The following is a 22172-nucleotide window of genomic DNA, read 5'->3' as shown; positions in this document are numbered from 1 at the left end:
GTTCGGGTTCGGGCGCTCCTCCTGGTTAAGCTGCCAGCCTCCTTCGACGGCGCGGGGTGACTCCTAATTGAGGAGTGCGCAACGTCAGGCCTTCCCACGGTTTTTCGTGCTTTCGCATGACCACTGCTTGTATGTTGTGCAAAATCCAAAACGTAGAGCGGAGCTGTATGGTGCAGAGTAGGTTTACCTTCGGTGCCTTTTCTTCGGCCACCTGAGTCCCAGTAACCATTGTTTTCTTCCACGCTACACCCCTAGATAAAGGTTTTCTTTTTGACTGCATGTTGGGATCGCTTGGAGACGTTTTGGTTTTTGGTACCACTCGCTGAGATTGGTTTGTTTGGTATGGGGGTGTGACCCGAGCGTTGGAATTTTTTAGAGCTCCCCAGGTGATTCTCGTGTGCGGGAGTTTGAAACCACCAGTCTCCATCTGTGCTTCGCACACTTGATTGGCATAGGAATCCTCTGGGGAGCTTGTTAAAATACAGATTCAAATTAGGTCGGTCTGGGCTGGGACATGAGGTTTTGTCCTTTCTAATAAGCTCCCAGGTAGTCTGCGCACAGCTTGGTTGAAAGGCTGCAGGACTCGAGGTTCTCTGAATTGGATGACTAAGAGCTCTTAACCGGTCCCCGTCCCCCTCTTCCATCTTCCATTCTTCACACCGCATCCATGGTGATTACTCTAAACAATCTAACGCAGCGGGCAAGATACCTGAGTGGCTCAGTCCGGTAAACATTGGACTTGGCTCAGGTCATGATTTCATGGTTTCTGGGTTAGAGCTCGTATAGGGCCCTACGCTGGCAGTGTGGAGCCTGCTTCGGATTCTCTCTTTCCCTCTCTCTCTGTCCCTCTCCCACATGTGCTTTCTCTCTCTCAAAAATGAAATAAACAATCTAATGCAGAAATCTTAGAAGAGTCAATTGGGAAAACAGGAAGAAAGTCGTTTGACATCGACCAAGGATTTTTAAAAGAAATTTGTCTTAAATTATAAAAATATTTCAAAGCATCATGTATAACTTTGAACTACTGTAAACATAGAACATTAAAGAAATTAATGTATTTTATTCCGTTCTGAAACACTGTCTAGCCATCTAATCAGGTGTTTATGAAGCCTTTAGTATCATGGGGGAAGCAAAAAAGCAACAACAGAAACCTATAAAAGTTTCAACTAGGTAAAAATATATAGGAAGATAAATATAAAATCTCTGGGGAGTGATTTCCTTTTTGATTTATCGTTTTTCACATATTTAACCATTTTCTATAACGAGCATCTTATTACCTAGATAAGGAATAAAAGGTCCTATCCAGCCCTATAACATGGAAGCCCCTTTGCCACATGGTGGTTCCTGTCTGCTTCTCAAGCCTCACTGCTCATCACTCCTGCCTATATTAGTTTGTGACCTCCTCAAATGTTCCTTGTCCCCAGGACTTCGATTCTGCTCTTGATGCTAGAAAATGCCTCCTTTCCTCCATCTTTGCTAGATTTACTCCTAGAGACCCTTTAAGTCTTAGATACAGCCACATTGCCTGCCTTCCTTCCCTCCCCAAGTGTATTCACTGCCTGTCCTGTGTTTTTACAACACCCCAGGAGCATCCATCCTGACTCAGTTTCTTTCTCGGTTTTCTTGACCTCTCTTCACTCCCATTTTTGGCTCCTGTTAACTAACCTAAACTGCTAGGGTTGCTCAGGGCTTGGCCCCAAGACCTCTCTTAGGTTCTCTCCCTAAGTGACTACCTCGGTTCCCAAGAATTTATATACCATCTTTATACTTAAGATTCTCGGGGCGCCTGGGTGGCGCAGTCAGTTAAGCGTCCGACTTCAGCCAGGTCACGATCTCGCGGTCCGTGAGTTCGAGCCCCGCGTCGGGCTCTGGGCTGATGGCTCAGAGCCTGGAGCCTGTTTCCGATTCTGTGTCTCCCTCTCTCTCTGCCCCTCCCCTGTTCATGCTCTGTCTCTCTCTGTCCCAAAAATAAATAAACGTTGAAAAAAAAAAATTAAAAAAAAAAAAGATTCTCAACTGTTTGTCTCCAGCCTTGACCTCTTCCCTGAACTCCAGATTTGAATATCCACAGTGCCTAGCTGACATATCCTCTGAGGTTTTGCACAAACATCTCAAATTGAACACGCTCGTAAAAAGGCCCTTGATTTTTGCTTCCAGACCTGATCCTTTCCACTGCAGGCCCCCCAAACTTTCTCAATACACTGGCACTATGATTGACTCAGGGGTCCAAGAAGGAAATCTAGGTGTCATTTTGATTTACCCTCTCCTCATTCCATAATTTCATTAGCACATCCTGTCAATGTGATGTCCAAAATACACATTGATTCTGCCCCTTTTCTCCATCGCTGCTATGACTTTAGTACAGACTGTCATTCCTACCTGCAGTCCTGCAAAAGACTGACTACCTGGTTTAACTTCTACTATTGCTTCTCCTCTAATCCTTTTTCCATACAGCTGGAAGAGTGACCTTAAGGTCATGAAGCAGAACATGTCCTCCTGCTCTAAATACTGCCCAGTGTACCTAGAATAAAATCCAAACCTTAAATAGCTTACCAAGCCTTAAGTGACTGGAACGCTGCCACCCTAACCTTACCTTGTGCCACTCTCACTGTTCTCTAGGACTTTTTCCTCCCATGAAGAAATCTTTTATGGTGCATCTCCTATGTGCCAGACACCGTCTGAGGTACCAAAAATAGGTAAGAAAGAAAGACTCTGTCTTCATAGAATTTATATCCTAGTGGGAGAAGCAGATAATAAGTATCTTAAGGCAACTCTAAATTACTTTCTAGAGGACAAGCTCTTGTCTCTCTTCACATGGCTACCTTCTTATCGCTTGGGTCTTAACTTCTTCCACTTCTTCAGAGGCCTCTCCTGGTTGCCCTATCTAAAGCAGTTAACTCTTGCCTTCCATTCTCTCCTATGCACTAAATGCACTTCCCACATTTTATAGTTACCTTGTCTGGTTTTGGATCTTGATCAATTTCAGATCCAAATTTATAGAATGCATTAGACTTTTTAGTAAATCATGTTTCCTTTGTTTTTTCGTCTTCAATCCCACTAACTGCAGGGGACAGATTAGACCTTTTCTATTCAAGAGGTACCACCGTGTCTACTATTTTAGGAACAGCTCTTCAGGGGCCTAGTAAGTTCAAAACTTCTCATAATAACAGCACAATGTTACCTGCCTTCTTTACTCTCCTCTCACAAGTATATAGTGAAGTTTCTCAGAGGATACACAACTCAGATACTGCAATAGACTCAATGAAGAAACAGAGGATCTTCTCAAGGCGACATCAAAGAGATTTGAAAAAACATAGGGCACCTGGGTGGCACCTGGGTCAGTTAAGCGTTTGACTCTTGATTTTGGCTCAGGTCATGACCTCATGGTTGTGAGATGGAGCCCCGTGTTGGGCTCCACATAAGATTCTCTCCCCCTCTTCCTCTGCCCCTCCCACACGCAAGCAAGAAAACCTCCACACTTGGCCCTTCATCTTTTGTAAAAGTTATCTTTCATAAAAATGTTACTTACGTTAACATGTAATTTTTATTTAAAAATGATTATTGTAAAATCTCTAGGTTTTAACTTCCATATGGTAAATATAACTAAAACTACACATATGTAAATCCAATGTAAATAAAAGCTTTACGTTCTCAATAATTTTTAAGAGTGTAGAAGAGTTGAGACTAAAAAGTTTGAGGATCTTGGTAAATTCTGGCTATAAATGGAGAGGGAAATCAAAAGCCAGAGGCCTACATCCATGTTCTCAAGGAAAACAGACAGAATTATGCCAACCCCCCTGTCTTTTTTCATGAAGACCACTGCAAACATAGTATCTGGAGACCCATGGGCTGTCTTCTGTTTCATTGGAATGTTCTTCAAGAGGCAGAAAATAGAATGGACAGTGGAAAATGTGAATTTAAATGAAATAATGCACATAAAGTATTTAGAATAAGAAGCAGTCAAGAAAAATTAAGTTTACCAAAAAAGCATTATGAATATGAGTTCAAAATTCACATTCACTGTGAGACCTTGGATAAATTATTTTAACTTCTCTGAATCTTTTCCCACATGTAGAACACAGAAATAATAGAGGCAATATTGCTCTGTGCATTTTGCAACTACTCAGGGAGTTATGGTGAGGTCACAATTAAAAAATGAGATAATGGGGGCGCCTGGGTGGCTCAGTGGGTTAAGTGGCCAACTTCAGCTCAGGTCATGATCCCGCGGTCCATGAGTTCGATGCCCGGGTCGGGCTCTGTGCTGACAGCTCCGAGCCTGGAGCCTGTTTCAGATTCTGTGTCTCCCTCTCTCTGACCCTCCCCTGTTCATGCTCTGTCTCCGTCTCAAAAATAAATAAACGTTAAAAAAATTAAAAAATGAGATAATGAATTAAAGCAGACAATGGTATTGTTTGTGACATGGTTACTCACTGTTATTTTAGAAATCCTGACATTTTACCACACTTTGTTTTGTGTTGATCCTTTATTTTAATCCTTAAAAATTCCAACATATAAAAGCTTTCAGTTTGTGATGAAGTATGTTGTGTCCTCTCAAGACTTTCACAGTATTATATATTGGCATTTATTTCTATTTGTATACTTGGCTCTGTCCTTTAGACAATATCAGACACGTAGATAGGCAAAATTATAATTTGACATAACCTCTTGCTTTACTGGTAAAAGTGCTCATGTTTTTAAATATACGTGATACTGGTAAGTGTGTGAAAAGATTATCAAGGTGTTCATCAAAAATATCTTAATGGTTGTTACTCTGGGTTGTAGAATATAGGATGTTTTAGATTTTCTTCTTTTGCAATTTGAATTTTAAAATGGATGTGTATCATTTTAGAATTAGAAGAATGCTAAAGCTATTTTTACCTTGAAAAAGTGAAACACAAGAGAAGTTAATTGGCAGACCTTCCCTCACTCAGAAGAAAAAAATCCTGTCACATGAAGACGCAAGGAAATTTGGAGTACATTCATTAGCCAGAGCACCATTGGTGACAATTTCAAATCTTATATGTTTCGGGAAGAAAATCATGCAAAGCTGACTAATAAAGCCAGAAGCAGTGGTATTCCTTTCCTTTTTTATGTTTCTAAACAAACCATAAAATATGTAAATATGTACTTACTGGCCATTGTCCTATAGAATACAAAGATGACTTATTGTTTTCTTCCATGTAATTCACTTATTCAATAGACCTTTACTTAACACCTCTATGTTCAGGTAGTGACCTAGGGGCTGGGACATAATAGTGACTAAGATGGTCTTTGCTCTCACAATACTTACTAATCTAGTAAAGAAAGCAAATAAGTAAATTATTCCATGGATATGGAAGAAAAGAAAACTCTTGAATAAATCTTTATGATATTTTATTCCACAGGTTTCATTAATCTACTTCAGGCGTTGACAAACATTTTCCGTAAAGAGCCAGACAGTAAGTATTTTAAAGTTTGTGGGCCACACAGTCTCTGTTGCAACTATTCAATCTGCCATGATAGTGTGAAGACGGCCACCAACAATACATATACCATTAAGCCTGGCTATATTTTAATAAAATTTTATTTACAAAAATAGGAATGGCATAGAATTGACACACTGGCCACAGTTTGCCAGTGCCTGATCTAGTTGAAAGAGCTAACAGTAACTACAAAATAAAATCCTAAAGCATTTTCCAAAGCCTAACTGAAAGCATAGACTTAGCAGTTCAACTAGTTCAGATGCTATTTTCCTATTTTCTGAAAATAATTTATATTTATTTATTTGATTTCAAAGTTTTTATAACTTTGGAAAAGATCCTAAAAAATAACTAAGTACTCATCCTTAATCAAAAGTGTATGCCTTTGAGCCTGCTTCTTTGTGGACTCAGAATCGTATCTGAATTCTTTTTCTGTCAATAATTTGATACAGAATAAATGAAAAACCTTGAGTTTGGTTTCTGTATCTTTAGAAATAGAATATTACCGCCACGTAAGTCCATAGAAATAAACTATAATGAAAAAGCACCTCCACAGTTTGAAAAAGATAAAAACAGCACAATTTTTAAATTTGACCACTGAGTAAAGATATTTCCTCTTCTCAAATCTTCTGGGAACCAAGGAAAGAAATGAATGGAAAATTCTCTCTTGATAATAGAGTCTGATGTGCACTGCTCACCTTCTAGTTCTTTTTTCAATATTCACAGGTTAGTTGTCTTGTTTTACTTAGTGAATGAATGACCTTCTCATTAGTAACCCAGTGAGTATCTCAATGCACTAGTGAATGTTCTCTATTGAACAGAATGTGGCTAGCCATCTCTTCAAAAACAAACAAACAAACCAACCTTTTAATTTCAAAAGAAAAACATATTTGTTAGAGAGAAAAATCAAATTAAACAAAACTGTAAAAAGTAAAAGTGCCACCCTATAATATTTCTGTCCACAGAAAGGCCACTGTTAGAGGAGTTTGATGGGTAGCCTTCTAGACTTTGTATTCTATGCTTGTCACACACATATCTATACACAATTGTTGAGTTTATGAATTTACTTGTTTAAGCAAAAATGGTATCTTACTTTTTGCACATGGTTCTCCAACTTTTTTCATCTACTATCAAAGACTTTTAAATTGTTCTTAATTCATGATCTAGTAAGAATAAAAGACTTCTTCAAACTTGAAGTTATAGAAACAAAAGTTTTTAAAAAACACAATGTTAAATTTCCAGTAAAATTTCCTGCAATCCACTCAATTTAATTCTAAATAGCTTCATGATAGAAAAAGTTCCTTGTATTTCTCACTACTAAAGGTCCTTATATTTCCCATCGTAAGTGGAAAACAAAAAAAGGTTGCAACACTTACCAATATATTGTATTTTAATAGAAACATATATAGTTCATTCAAAAAAGTATTTTAATATAAACATCGCTTATAGACAAAACCAAATAATAATGATATTCTATTTCTAAAAAATTCCTGGTTTCTCTAAAACACTAAGATGCCACTTCAATAGTGATTGCTTCGCATTTTCCAGTCTCTTGATCTGTGCATGTCACATGTAAAGATCCATCCCTAAAACAAACAAACAAACAAACAAACAAAAAATAACATTTCATAAGCTCATTTCATAAAAGCAGAAAGCTCTTAAGAAATTATTTGAGGACTTCGAGTAAACAAGAGATAATTTTAATTTTCGAAAGAAGAGTATTGAGATCAAGAAGAAACAATTTCAGAGTTTAAACTTAGTGTCATATGCTATAATTACGTAGTTTTTCTTAAAAATTTCTTCCTACACCACTGAGACAGAAGTTGTATTCTTTGAAAACCACAATGATAACTATCTTAAGTTTAAGACTTTATGCAAACTGAGAAGACGCATCATGCCATTTTCCAGCACAGGCCAAGGCAAACCTACCCTAATGAATTTGACATGCTTGCTAAATAAGTATGCTCATGGAATGAACTGTCTGTTCCTAATGTTAATTTGGAAACAATTTACTTGCAAGACATATTGTTATGGATGGTCAGTTGTTAGTGAAACGGTAATAGCGGGATTTAATAAGTAATTTATTTCCTAGAGATTTTCTGTAGCAATACTGAAATAAACTTATCCTTTCATAGGACAAATAATATGAATCATGTAAACCTTAGAAAATTATATTTAAAATTGATAAAAATTATATCTCAAACTTGCATGGACCAGTTTTTAGGTCCACCACACCAAAACAGAATTCATTAAAAATTCAGAATGCAAATGATTTGAGATACACTTCTTTTTGTAAAATACAGTCATTGTGCAGGGCAAAAAATATAATTCACTGATAAAATCTTTGTAAGCTTCTAATACATGATGTTCCTGGAATAACAACGGGTGGAGAATCAATAAATGAACAAAAAAGGTCAAGCCCCAAAGTAAATTTTCTTAATATCAGAAGTAGTTTAATTTTGTACCTTTTCATAGTAAGAACAGCCAATATATCACGTAATCCATTTTCTTTTTTATCTAGATCCTGGAGTACAACCTGTTTATGTAAAAATAATACAAAGATGATTTAGTACTTTGATATATTAATAAATTGATGCATCAATTATTCCAACAGACCAAATTTTACTCATTACTGGAACAAACCTTTTCAAATAGGGCAGTTCTCAATTTTTCTACCATTTACCAGAATCTGAAAATAGGATTAAGCTTTCCTAACTGGAAATGTCTCCTCTAGAAGGACAACCTATATATCTGTTCCTCTTAAATGTCATGTCCTAGACTAAAATGATTGTTTCTATGAAATATTCTTTGTCTCAGAAAATAAAGACTGCTTTTCCTTTTTGATAATTAAGCCATTTCCAGTAACATGTAAGTTGTATTTTGGTATATACTCCTTTTTTAAATATAAGTTTATTTATTTATTTTGAGAGAGAGCAGGGGAGGGGCAGAGAGAGGGGGAGAAAAAGAATCCCAAGCAGGTTCTGCACTGTCAGCACAGAGCCCGACACAAGGCTCGAACCCACGAACCGCATGATCATGACCTGAGCCAAAATTGAGAGTCAAACGCTTAACCAACTGAGCCACCCAGGTGCCGATATTTTGGTATACACTTACTACATGTACTTTTAAAAATTCAAATATTTTAAATACACTTGGAAAACCAATTTAAAGAAACACATGGCAAATTCTTTTGTACAACTAAGATTACACTTGTACATTTGTACAAACGAGATATTAATGAATCTACTATAAAATGCTTTGGTTTCCTAAAAAAAAGGTATACCAATAAACCAAGTTTGGAAGTGACTTTTCAGATTTGCCAATATCAAGTTTTATGACCTTAGGCAAGCACCATGTACCTTGATTTACTCATTTGTAAAATGAGGAGGTTAGAACAGATGGGATCTCTAAAAGAACATCTTCCAAATTCAGTATTAGGTGACTAACTCTGCTCTGGCATCTGTAAGTTAGGATACGGTGACAACAGCTGCAGCCTCGGAGGAGTGTACGAAGGGAAATAAATGCACAGGAGAGAAAAGCTGAGGGAATACTAAGACAGCCAAATGAATTTAGAAATACAGTACACAGGGGCACCGGGGTGGCTCAGTCGGCTGAGCGTCTGACTTCGGCTCAAGTCATGATCTCGCGGCTCATGAGTTCAAGCCCCGCGTCAGGCTCTGTGCTGACAGCTCAGAGCCTGGAGCCTGTTTCGGATTCTGTGTCTCCCTCTCTCTCTGCCCCCCCGCCTTGTACTCTGTCTCTCTCTGCCTCTCAAAAATAAAGAAAACTAATAAATTTAAAAAAATACAGTACACAGGAAAGTGCTTGTAGAGTCATTCACATCAGAAACATCTGGATGAGCTTTTGAAAGCTTGACTAGTCGAAGGAGCCCCACTCCACTAGATTCTAAGATGTCTGAGGTGCAGCCCAGATATGTTATGTATGTGTGTGTGTGTTTTCATCATTCTTTCGTTGAAATCAGAGAATAGATATAATGCTGAAGACACTACACGTTCTCTTCAGTTACCCACATTTGTTTTTCACTATAGAAGTATTTCATGCTCAGGTCCTGTGCTGCTTGTTAAAGACTCAGTACAAAGTGGTAACAAGTAAAAAAAGAAAAAAGAAACCCTCTTGGTACCTTCAAATCTACCCACTGTTAGATTTCCTAAATATAGTTGAAATACTTATAGATATTTTCTCTATCTATGCTTGGATATTTATACACACACCGTCACAAACACCACCTCCCTCACACACACACTCATGCTCTCAAACTTTTTATTTAAACACAAATGACATCATACTGTAAATAAAGCTCTGCCGTCTTTGTATGTGTGTTTTAATGTAATTATATTTTGAGGGCATGTTTCTAAGCAGATAATGTGGCTCCATTTCATTCCTATTAAAGGATGCAGAGGACTCTATAGTATGAAATATGAATGTGGTATTTTGAAAAAGCAAAGGTGTCTGTATCAGAGGCAGAAGGGCAATAATGGCAAGAGCAAGCACCCAGGAATAAAACCAACTGAGGATAAATTTTAGCTCAACCAGGAAAAGAACAAGGTATTTATTGCCATGAGCTCGTTTTTCAGTCATCTATAAAATGACCATAATAATGTCTATCTCACAGCACTTTGAGATTAGGTTTGTAAATTGCCTAATCAGCACGTGGCACGTAGTAAACAAAAAAAGTCATTTTCCCTACTGCTTACATTTTACCAAGGAGGGCCAAGAGTACAAAGATAAAAAAAAAAATACATATTGTATTTTATTTTCTTGTGACTTTTTGAAATTAAAATTGCTTATTTCTTCTCTAGGTAGTGGGGCTCCTGGGTGGCTCGGTAGGTTAGGCACCCAACTCTTGGTTTCAGCTCAGGTCACGATGTCACAGTTCCCAGTTCGTGAGTTTGAGCCCTGTGTGGGGCTCTGCACCGACAATGCAGAGCCTGCTTGGGATTCATTCTCTCTCTCTCTCTCTCTCTCTCTCTCTCTCTCTCTCTCTCTCTCTCTCCCCCCCTCCCTCCCTCCCTCCCCACTCACGCTCCTTCTCTCTCAAAATAAATAAATAAAATTTTTAAAAAAGTAAGTAGGGGCTCCTGGGTGGCTCAGTCGTTTGAGCATTAGACTCTTCTTTTCGGCTCAGGTCATGATCTCCCAATTTCGTGAGTTCAAGCCCCACGTTGGGCTCCACACTGGTAGTGCAGAGTGTGCTTGAGATCCTATCTCTGCCCTTCCCCTACTGGTGCTGTCTGTCTCTCTCTCAAAATAAATAAACTTAAAAAAAACCTAAAATATTAAAAAAATTAAAAATAAATAAAAATTTTAAAAAGAATTCATTCATAAAAATGTGTTAGATACCCTATATACATTTTATGTTAATAGATATTAAGTTGAGTTAATGCAGAAGGAAAAGTTAAGCAGCTTCACATGACTAATTCATTGTCTAATTTTATGTATTCACCTGTGCGAACTTGTCTTCCTCTTTTGCAGAGTTCTTCCCCTCAGACTCATAGAGTTCAAGGCATACTGAAGATATACTTCCGGGGGCTTGTAATGTGTGTTGTCTTCGAGCCGGCAAAGGAGTCCCTGATGGGAACAGTACTGTGAAGCTTTTGGCTCCTGATTCATCGACTCCCTAATAAGCAGAAAAATAATATACGTATCCTTTGATATTTACCATTACAATTATAAAGCCATTCCTATTATAAATGTAATACTTATTCCTGACTGACAACATAGGCAAAGAACACAGAAATGATCCTGAATCCCAACCTACTTCACTTAACAATAAATTGAAACATGTATCCCTCTATCTGTATGTGAAGCTTCTGATTAAAATTACAATTAAGAAATTAACATGCTAGGTAAATGCTAACTTAAAGAACATAAGAAACTCATTAAACGTAAAATTGTAAATCTAAATTTAAAATTTTTACCAGTATACAAGGTTTTACTGTAAAAACATGGTATATATAAATAACTATGGCAATAAATTTATACTACTTTTATGGAAAAGTAAAGAAAAGCTAAACATACCTTAACTAAAATATCTTTGGCTGAACACTCTATCTTAAGAGACTCTTCGACTAAAAGGTTTTCTTTGCCAGTAAGAATCCCTGCTTCTATAGCTGCACCTATAGGGATGACTTCATCAGGAGGGACAGAATTCAGAAGCTCAACATTTGGGAAAAGATCTTTAATCAGCTGCTGTAGCCTTGGGATGCGAGAAGACCCTCCACAAAGAACAACCTAGAAAATTAAAAATAATTTTTAGGTTTTTACTTTTAGAACAATGGTTGTTTCTCAGAATTAAGTGTTATAGGTTCAGCCATCTTTACCACATATAATGGTAAATACAAGCCCTATTTTATCATACATTATATTGTGCTTAAAATATATATAAATATATATTTAATACATTGTTGGTATTTAACAAATTCTTTACTCATAAACCACAAAATTTAAAAAGGAGCAATCTCACCACACATTAGAAGTACAGTACAGCCACATACACGTGGCTCGTGATTAATTTTGGGCATATTAGGCTTAACCATAAATCTCATTTAAACAGGAAATATATTAATACTTTGTATTATTCCAATACTTCTAAAAGAAATGTTTGTGGGGTGCCTGGGTGGTTCAGTCAGTTAAGCGTCCGACTTTGGCCCAAGTCACGATCTCACAGTCTGTGAGTTCGAGCCCCGCGTCGGGCTCTGTGCTGACAGCTTAGAGCCTGGAGCCTACTTCGGATTCTGTGTCTCTCTCTCTCTCTCTCTGCCCCTCCCCTGCTCATGCTCTGTCTCTCCCTGTCTCAAAAATAAATAAAAACATTAAAAAATTAAAAAAAAAATGTTTGCATAAATCTTACAGCATTTTTGTGACAATCTGTCTTCACCATGGAAGAATACTAAATTTTCTTGAGGAAAAAGATGTTTTATACAAATACATTTTAAGCTCTTGGTGCCATCTGATTAAATACGTTGTCTCTAAAGAACTTTATATAAAATTGCTCCTTTATGAGCTTGTCCACACATCTAGCACCCCAACTTTTATGGCTGTCATGTGAGGGGATGGGGCTCCAAATCACCCAGCTCTGCCAGTCAGAGGGGCTGGCATTCATGAGTCCCACAGGACTATCCAAAACAAAGAAGCAGTTTTTAAATCAGTTAAGCAGCACCCTGTGCCCAGTGGCTAGATACCTGGGCTCAGCACAGACAGAGCCAGGCAAAAATACCCATTTTCCAATTTCTCCCTGGAAGAGGTTTAACTGCATACTTCCCAGGTGCCACCTGAGAGTTTGGCTTCCAATCAGCCGGTATGGAGGTCCTGACTACGATCCTCCTCTTTAGGACACTTACAGTGGTTGGCACAATGTCAACCACTGAGAGCCGCTAAGAACAGGGATGGCAGCTTAGGCATAAAGGTTTGAGAGGCAACCAGGAACTTAGGCTGGGCTGATGGACAAAGTTCATTTCCTATGTAAGTCCACTGTACCTAGGTTGGAAGAGATGACAGTTTTATGTAATGCACAGAAACCAACATAGAGAGTCAATATATGTATTCCAAACAAAATAACAAAAGAATTCTATTCAGAAACCTATCTTAATAAAACAAAAGTAAGTGATTTTCCCAACAGAGTTAAAAATAAGAGTAATAAAGATGATCACTAAGGTCAGGAGAGTGATGCATAAATAAAATGAGAATTTTAACAAAAAGACAGAAAATGTTAACAAAATACCAAACAGAAATCACAGAGCTGAAGAATACAATAACTGAACTGAAAAATTCCATACAGGGGTTCAACAGCAGACTATACCAAATGAAAGAAAGGATCTGTGAACTCAGAGACAGGATAGAGGAATTCATCTAAACAGAGGAGCAAAAAGAAAAAAAAAAATGAAAAAGAATTAAGATAGCTTAAGGGACTTACAGGATCAATAGTTAGCACACTAACACACATATTATAGGGGCCCCAGAAGAAAAAAAGAAAGAAAAAGGAGCAGAAAGCTTATTAAAAAGGGTGAAAACTTACCTAACCTGGGGAAAGAAAGATCCAGATCCAATAGGCACAAAAATTACCAAATAAGATGAATAAAGAGATCCACAATGAGACACATTATAATGAAAGCGTCAAAAGTTAAAGACAAAGAGAGAATCTTAAAAGCCCCAAGAGAAAAGCAACTTGTTACAAGGGAACTCCTGTAAGATGATAAGCAGATATTTCAACAGAAATCTTGGAGACCAGGAGGGATATATTCAAAGTGCTGAAAAAGAAAAACCTGTCAGCCAAGAATAATCTACCCAGCAAAGCTGTCCTTCAAAGAATGTTGATTAATAACATGAAAGCATGTGAAACTATAAAACCACTGGTAATGGTAAATATATACAGTTGACCTTGAACAATTAGAGAGTCAGGGACACCGATCCCATGCATAGTTGAAAATCCATGTACAACATCCGACTAACCCAAAACTTAACTATTAATTGCCTACTGTTGGCCAGAAGCCTTACCATTAACACAGTCGGTAAACACATGTTTTGTATATGTATTACATACTATATTCTTACAATAAAGTAAGCCTGAGAAAAGAAAATGTTATTAAGAAAATCATGAAGAGGGGCGCCTGGGTGGCTCAGTCGGTTGAGCGTCCGACTTCGGCTCAGGTCATGATCTCGCGGTGTGTGAGTTCAAGCCCTGCATTGGGCTCTGGGCTGACAGCTCGGAGCCTGGAGCCTGCTTTGGATTCTGAGTCTCCCTCTCTCTCTGCCCCTCCCCTGCTCATGCTCTGTCTCTCTCTATCTCAAAAATCAATAGAAACATTAAAAAAAAAATTAAAAAAAAATCATGAGGAAGAGAAAATACATTTACAATACTGCACTGTGTTTATTGAAAAAAAAAATCCACCTATGAGTGGATCTGTGCAATTCAAACCTGTGTTGTTCAAGGAAGGGCCAACTGTGGTTAAATTCAGAATACTCTAATATTGTAATGGTAAAGGATAAGTCAGTTGTAACTCTAGTATGAAGGTTAAAAAACAAAGACAAAAATAACGGTAACTACAATAATTTGATAATGGACAAGTAATATAAAAAGATGTAAACGGTGATGTTGAAAACATAAAATGTGAAGGAGTGCAAGAATGTAGAGATTTCGCATGTGTTGAAGTTATTATCAGCTTCAAATAGGCTATTATAACTACAAGATGTTTTATGTAAGTCTCATGGTAACCACAAAGCAAAACTTATAATAGATACAACAAAAGATAAAGATATCAAAGCATACCAATAAAACCTAAGTCATCAAATCACAAAGAAAGAACAAAAGGAAGAAAGGAACAAATGAGCTACAAAATAGAGAACAATTAACAAATGGCAATAGTAAGTTTATAGTTATCAAAAATTAAATCATTTTCTGTACACTAACAACAAATTATTGGAAAGAGAAATTAAGAAGACAATCCCATTCACAAAAGCAATAAAAAGAATAAAGTATTTAGGAATAAATTTAACCAAGGAAGTGAATGATCTGTACACTGAAAACTATAAGGATATTGATGAAAGAAATTGAAGAAGACACAAATAAGTTGAAAGATATTCCATGTTTATGGATTGGAAGAATTAATATTATTAAAATATTTGTATTTGTCCATTTGTATTTGTAGTATTTGTCCATACTACACAAAGTGATCTACAGATTCGATGCAATCTCTATCAAAATTTCAATAGCATTTTTCACAGAAATAGAAAAAACAATCCTAGAATTCACACGGAACCACAAAAGACCCGAAACAGCCAAAGCAATCTTGAGAAAGAACAAAGCTGGAGCATCACTCTTCCTCATTTCAAAACATATTACAAAGCCACAGTAATCAGAACAGAATGGTATTGGCATAGAAGCAGACACACAGATCAACAGAAAAGAACAGTGAGCCCAGTAAAAAACCTACGCATATATGGTCAATTAATTTTCAACAAAGGAACCAAGAATATACAACAGAGAAAGGACAGTCTCCTTAATAAATGGAATGTGGAAAAGTGGACATCTACATGCAAGAAAATAAAACTGGACCACTATGTTACACCACACACAAAAATTAACTCAAATTGAAGACTGGAATTATGACCTGAAACTATAAAACTCTCAGAAGAAAATATAGGGAGGAAGGTCCTTGAAACTGGTCTTTGCAATGAGATTTTTGGATTTGACAGCTAAAGCCAAGGCAATAAAACCAAAAATAAACAGGTAGGACTATACCAAACTGAAAAGCTCCTGAATAACAAAAGAAACCATCAACAAAATGAAAAGGTAACCCATAAAAAGGGAAGAAATATTTCCAAACCACTTATCTGGAAAAGGGTTAATATGCAAAATATACCAGGAAGTCATAAAGTCAACAGCAAAACAGCAACTTGATCAAAAAAAATAAATGGGCAAAGGACCTGAAGAGACATTTTTCTGAAGAAGATATACAGGTGGCTAAGAGACACATGAAAAGATGCTCAACATCACGAATCATCAGGCAAATGAAAATCAAAACCACAATGAGGTATCACCTCACACTTGTTATGGTGACTCTCATCAAAAACACAAAAGATAACAAGTACTGACAAAAATATAGACAAAAGGGAACCCCTGTACACTGCTGGGAATGTAAACTGATAGAACCACTATGGAAAACAGTTTGCAAATTCCTCAAGAAATAGAATTACCATATGATGCAGCTATCTTACTTACGAGTATATGTTCAAAGGAAATGAAATCACTACCTCAAAGAGATATTTGTACTCTCACGTTGATTACAGCATTATTCACAATAGCCAAGGTATAGAAATATCCTAAGTGTCCGTTGATGGATGAATGGGTAAAGATGTGGTATATATATATAAACACAATGCAATATCATTCAGCTAAAAAAAAAAAAAAAAAGAAATCCTGTCATTTGCAACAACATGAGTGAACATGGAAGGCAGTATGTGAGGTGAAATAAGCCAGACAGAGAAAGACAAATACTGCATGGTGTCAACTCGTACGTGGAATCTGAAAAAAAAAAGTCAAACTCATAAAGAAGGCAGAAAAGTGGTTGGAACTGGAGCATGGGGGAAATAGGGAGAGGTTAGTAGAAGGGTACAAAATTTCAGTTGTAAGTGAATAAGGTTTGAGGATCTAATGTATAACATGGCGACTATAGTTGATAATAATCATACTACATAACTGAGATTTGCTAAGAAAGCAAACTTACATGTTTTCACCCCTGACTCATAAAGGTAAAAATATGGTGTGAGATATGTGTTAATTAACTCCACAGTGGGAATCCTTTCACAGTGTATACATCTAACAAATCTCACACTGTTTGCTAGGAATATCTTACGATTGTTTTTGTCAATCACACCTCAGTAGAGCTGAATAAAATTACTCCTTTATAAATAACTTTAATTTCCTTATTAGTTCATACATTTAACACTTATAACTCCAGAAGCATTCAGAATATTGAATAAATAGGTAGCCCCAAGAAGGAAAATCATCAATAACCACTTCTGACTTCGAAGTCTTTTTAGACAAAAGGATCCACTGATGAAAACCAGGTCTCTTTAACACTAGGTGTGAATTGATGAATAATACCATACTGATCTCCAGGTGAGGGCATGAGGAACATCAGCTGAATGATACCAAGAAAAAAAGAAAAGCAGGGTTGCCTTGGCAAAGTTCCCTAAGACTTCCCTAAAAGTTTGGGAGATAAGTAAACATAAAAGTCTTCTCTAAAATGTTATGATCCCAGATAAACACTATGAGAATAAAAATGTAAAATATGCCCTTTCAAATTTCTCATAGTCAATTCCAAAAAGCCTTATTGATAAGCAATTAAGTGATGCTATGCAAAAAAAAAAAAAAAAAAAAAAAAAAAAAAAAATCAAACTAGAAAATCTTGGCTTTTGGAATTTTCATTTAAAAAAGTAAAAAATATTACCCTATGACCCAGCAATTGCACTACTAGGTATTTATCCAAAGGATACAGGAAGGCTGTTTCGAAGGGGCACATGTACTCCGATGTTTATAGCACCCCTATCAACAATAGCCAGAGTATGGAAAGAGCCCAAATGTCCACTGACCAATGAATGAATAAAGAAGATGTGGTATATATATACAATGGAGTATTACTCTGTGATCAAAAAGAATGGAATCTTGCCATTTGCAACAACATGGAGGGAACTAGAGTGTATTATGCTAAGGAAAATTAGTCAAAGAAAGACAAATATATGACTTCACTCATATGTGGAATTTAAGATACAAAACAGATGAACATAAGGGAAGGGAAACAAAAACAATATAAAAACAGGGAGGGAGACAAACCCATAAGAGATTCTTAAATACAGAGAAAAAAATGAGGGTGCCTGGAGGGGTTTTGGGTGCGGGGGGGATGGGCTAAATGGGAAAGGGGCATTAAGGAGGGTGTTATATATAAGTGATAGATCACTAAATTCTATTCCTGAAATCATTATTATACTATATGTTAACTAACTTGGATGTAAATTAATTTAAAAAATAATAGGGGCGCCTGGGTGGCGCAGTCGGTTAAGCGTCCGACTTCAGCCAGGTCACGATCTCGCGGCCCGTGAGTTCGAGCCCCCGCATCAGGCTCTGGGCTGATGGCTCAGAGCCTGGAGCCTGTTTCCGATTCTGTGTCTCCCTCTCTCTCTGCCCCTCCCCCGTTCATGCTCTGTCTCTCTCTGTCCCAAAAATAAATAAACGTTGAAAAAAAATAATAAAAACAAAAAAGTAACAAATACTAACAATGTGTTACTATTAATGCTGATGGTAACCAGCAAGTTTTAATTTAAATAAATTCTTCAGGGGCGCCTGGGTGGCGCAGTCGGTTAAGCGTCCGACTTCAGCCAGGTCACGATCTCGCGGTCCGTGAGTTCGAGCCCCGCGTCGGGCTCTGGGCTGATGGCTCAGAGCCTGGAGCCTGTTTCCGATTCTGTGTCTCCCTCTCTCTCTGCCCCTCCCCCGTTCATGCTCTGTCTCTCTCTCTGTCCCAAAAATAAATAAAACGTTGAAAAAAAAAATTTAAATAAATTCTTTAAATACCTAGTCTGTAGATTTCTTTTGTGACTTAAATTTTAGTACAAAATACATACATTCGGAACATAAATAACTTCTCTTACCAAAAGCTTTTCAAATATAACTTTCACAGTAATTTCATAAAACTGCTGTTAAGGAAAATCAAACTACCTTAACTACTTGGGTATTAAAAACATGAATTTAAACAACAAAGAAGAAAATAAAAAATATTACAGATTATTCTGAAAATATGAAAACAACAAAATCTGTCAAAGCCTGTGGAATAAAACCAAAGCTATTAAGTAGTAAAACTGTAGTTAACTTTTTTATTAGGGAAAAGAATAAATGAAAAAAATAAATTAGCATTCGGTATAGGAATTTAGGAAAATAATACAAGTGTCCTAAAAGGACTGGAAGAAATAGGAAAAAATCAGAAATAAACCAATTAGAGAAGTGAAAAACATGACCTGAAAAAATCTAAAGAAGTTTTTCTGGGGATAGTAGTAACAGAAGTTTGAGCAAAAAACAAACAAACAAACACACAAACACACACAACAAATTATCTGTCAAATCTAGTAAAGGAAAAACAGAAACACTCAAAAAGCAAAAAATAAAAAATAGAGAAACTGGCTGGTTTTAATTTCAAAAGCTTCTGTATACTCTTAAATTTTAGTATCAAGGGGCGCCTGGGTGGTTCAGTTAGTTAAGCGTCCCACTCTTGGTTTTGACTCAGGTCATGATCTCATGATTTGTGAATTCAAGCCCCACATCAGGCTCTGCACTGACAACTCAGAGCCTGCTTGGGATTCTGACTGTCTGTCTCTCTCTTTCTGCTTCTCCCCTGCTCAATGTCTCTGTCAAAAATAAATAAACACTGGGGCGCCTGGGTGGCGCAGTCGGTTAAGCATCCGACTTCAGCCAGGTCACGATCTCGCGGTCTGTGAGTTCGAGCCCCGCGTCGGGCTCTGGGCTGATGGCTCAGAGCCTGGAGCCTGTTTCCGATTCTGTGTCTCCCTCTCTCTCTGCCCCTCCCCCGTTCATGCTCTGTCTCTCTCTCTGTCCCAAAAATAAATAAACGTTGAAAAAAAAAAAATTAAAAAAAAAAATAAACATTAAAAAAATAAATTTTAGTATCAAAAGATACATAAAAATAAAAAATTATAAGATTATACAAAGTCAGGGACACCTGGGTGGCTCAGTTGGTTGGGCAATCAACTTCGGCTCAGGTCATGATCTCGCAGTTCGTGGGTTCAAGCCCCGTGTCGGGCTCTGTGCTGACAGCTCAGAGCCTGGAGCCTGCTTCCGATTCTGTGTCTCCCCTCTCTCTGCCCCTCCCCTGCTCACGCTCTGTGTCTCTCTGTCTCTCAATAATAAATAAGCGTTAAAAAAAATAAAAAAAAAAAGATTATAGAAAGTCATATGTTAAAAACTTAAGAAATAAATCATCATGAAATAGGTCTATAAAACATGTAAATTAAAAACTGAAGCATCTGGGTGGCTCAATCAGTTACGCGCCCGGGTTAGGCTCAGGTCATGATCTCGCAGTCTGTGAGCTCGAGCCCCACATAGGGCTCAGTGCTGACAGGCTTGGAACCTGGAGCCTGCTTCAGATTCCCTGTCTCCCTCTCTCTGCCCCTCCCCCGCTCGTGATCTGTGTGTCTCTCTCTCAAAAATAAATAAAAATCAAACCCATTTTTCAATCTAGTAGAAAGATGAAAGAAAGACCATGAGGATTACAGGTTTCAAGAAAAATGGTGGGGAACATATTTCCTTTTGAAGAATGGTATGGTACAGTCAACCTATTCTATGTGGCCATCAGGCAGCTTAACTGTGGTATATATAGAACTTAAAAGATATTCATATAGTTTATGTGTAGAAAGAATGGATTTTTTTTCATACCATCTGTGAGAGAAATCTCAGCACTGGTGCATCAGGTATGATAGATCAAAGGTCTTTCTAACTGACATATTCTACATAAACACTACCAATACTTCTGTTCCCTATAAAAGATTCAATTTGCTGGCTCCTAGAGAAATGAATACTTTGGACTACTCACTTTGCAAGGGACCTGACACACTTTCTTGTGTTGAACTTAATTTACAGATATGAAAATGACAACGTAAAATCATATTCCCCACATTATGTGGTTAAAGATTGATTCAATGATTCATTCATTTATTCAGTAGGCTCCATGCCCAGCACAGAGCCCAAGGTGGGGCTTGAACTCATGACCCTGAGATCAAGATCTGAGCTGAGATCAAGAGTCGGATACTTGGGGCGCCTGGATGGCTCAGTTGGTTAAGCGTCCAACTCTTGGTTTTGGCTCAGATCATGATTTCATGGTTCCTGAGTTTGAGCCCCACGCTCGGGCTCTGCATTAACAGTGCAGGGCCTGCTTGGGATTCTCTTTCTCTCTCTCTCTCTTTAAAAAAAGAGTCAGATGCTTAACTGAGCCATCCAGATGCCTCAAAGATTGATTTTAGAATTCTACATATATCTTTGGAGTAGTTATGCTAATTATATATTTAAAAACCACTGTACAAAGGTTCTATCTTTAGAGAAACCTATTTTGTGAGTAGATATTTTTCATGATGAAAAGGAAAAAAATTGAAATATTACTTCTAAAGGATCTAACGTTGAGTTCCATATCAAACATTAACTCAAAATGTAAGATCTGACACTGACATCGTGGAACAGAAGAAAAGGGGTTTCAGGTTCCAAATCTGGAGAAATTTGTTGTGAAAGAAGAAGCATTAATTATTAAATATTTCTATTTGTCAATTTGCTATGTTTTTCAAGCTGGAATTTAAAATGTAACCTTGTATTTTTATACTGAGTTCAGATTGTTAATTTCTGGCAGTTGTCTCTTCCTATACCTGACAACGTGACTCACTTTCACTCCTGGCCCCTACAACTGCTTGAGCGTGTAACCTCTCCCACACAGTGCCTCAGGCTATGAATTAAAGGAAAGTAATATTAGCCTCTTTCCTGAAGAACACTGTGTAGGATTATATTACTTTGGCATAAAAGGGAGCTAAAGTGCTGGAAGTTTTGGCTTAGAAGGTATTATGCTGAGTAAATGAATCAGATATATTGTGGTATTTTGTCATTCTAAGCAAGCACTTGAGCCAAAAGGATTAAACTTACAGATATTAAAGTGGCAACCTAAAGTCACATTCCTATACACCCGTATTGAGCGTCTCTTGGGAGTATTATTTATTTTTATTTTTTCATTTTTGAGAGAGAGAGAGAGAGAGAGACAGAGCATGAACAGGGAGCAGCAGAGGAAGAGGGAGAGACTCTTAAGCAGGCTCCCTATGCAGGGCTCGAACTCACAAACTGTGAGATTATGACCTGAGCTGAAATCAGGGGTCAGGTGGCTTAACTGACTGAGCCACCCTGGTGCCACTCTCAGGAGTTTTGTTTTTTAAAAAAAAATCTTTTTACATTTATTTATTTTTAAGAAACAGAATGAGACAGTGTGAGCGGGGGAGGGGCAGAGAGAGAAGGAGACACAGAATCTGAGCAGGCTCCAGGCTCTGAGCAAGCACAGAGCCCGACATGGGGCTAGAACCCACGAACTGTGAGATCATGACCTGAGCCGAAGTCGGACGCTCAACCGACTTGAGCCATCCAAGCGCCTGCTAACT

At 37.5% G+C, this 22172-nt stretch overlaps 1 protein-coding gene and 1 long non-coding RNA gene across 3 annotated transcripts in view; one reads left to right on the top strand and one right to left on the bottom strand.

The window, feature by feature from the left end:
- The first annotated feature begins 2011 nt into the window (after positions 1 to 2011).
- LOC123591052 lies at positions 2012 to 11274 on the top strand. Its single transcript, XR_006709093.1, has 2 exons — positions 2012 to 2696; positions 10953 to 11274. It is a non-coding gene; the product is annotated as an uncharacterized LOC123591052 (long non-coding RNA).
- Positions 5357 to 22172, bottom strand: part of HSPA14 (heat shock protein family A (Hsp70) member 14) — a 44101-nt gene continuing 27285 nt past the window's right edge. For both annotated transcript variants that reach the window (XM_045464807.1, XM_045464809.1), the window contains 4 exons: positions 11499 to 11711; positions 10924 to 11097; positions 7925 to 7995; positions 5357 to 7045 (listed from right to left, as the gene is read on the bottom strand). In XM_045464807.1, coding sequence (XP_045320763.1) covers positions 6967 to 7045; positions 7925 to 7995; positions 10924 to 11097; positions 11499 to 11711 — 537 coding nt within the window. In that variant the 3' untranslated portion in view covers positions 5357 to 6966. The remainder of the gene's footprint in view (positions 7046 to 7924; positions 7996 to 10923; positions 11098 to 11498; positions 11712 to 22172) is intronic.

The sequence above is a fragment of the Leopardus geoffroyi genome, chromosome B4 (genome assembly GCF_018350155.1).
Source record: "Leopardus geoffroyi isolate Oge1 chromosome B4, O.geoffroyi_Oge1_pat1.0, whole genome shotgun sequence".
In the NCBI taxonomy this organism is placed as follows: Eukaryota; Metazoa; Chordata; class Mammalia; order Carnivora; family Felidae; genus Leopardus; species Leopardus geoffroyi.
Note: the sequence above shows the minus strand (reverse complement) of the source record. Positions and strands in the feature narration are given on the sequence as shown.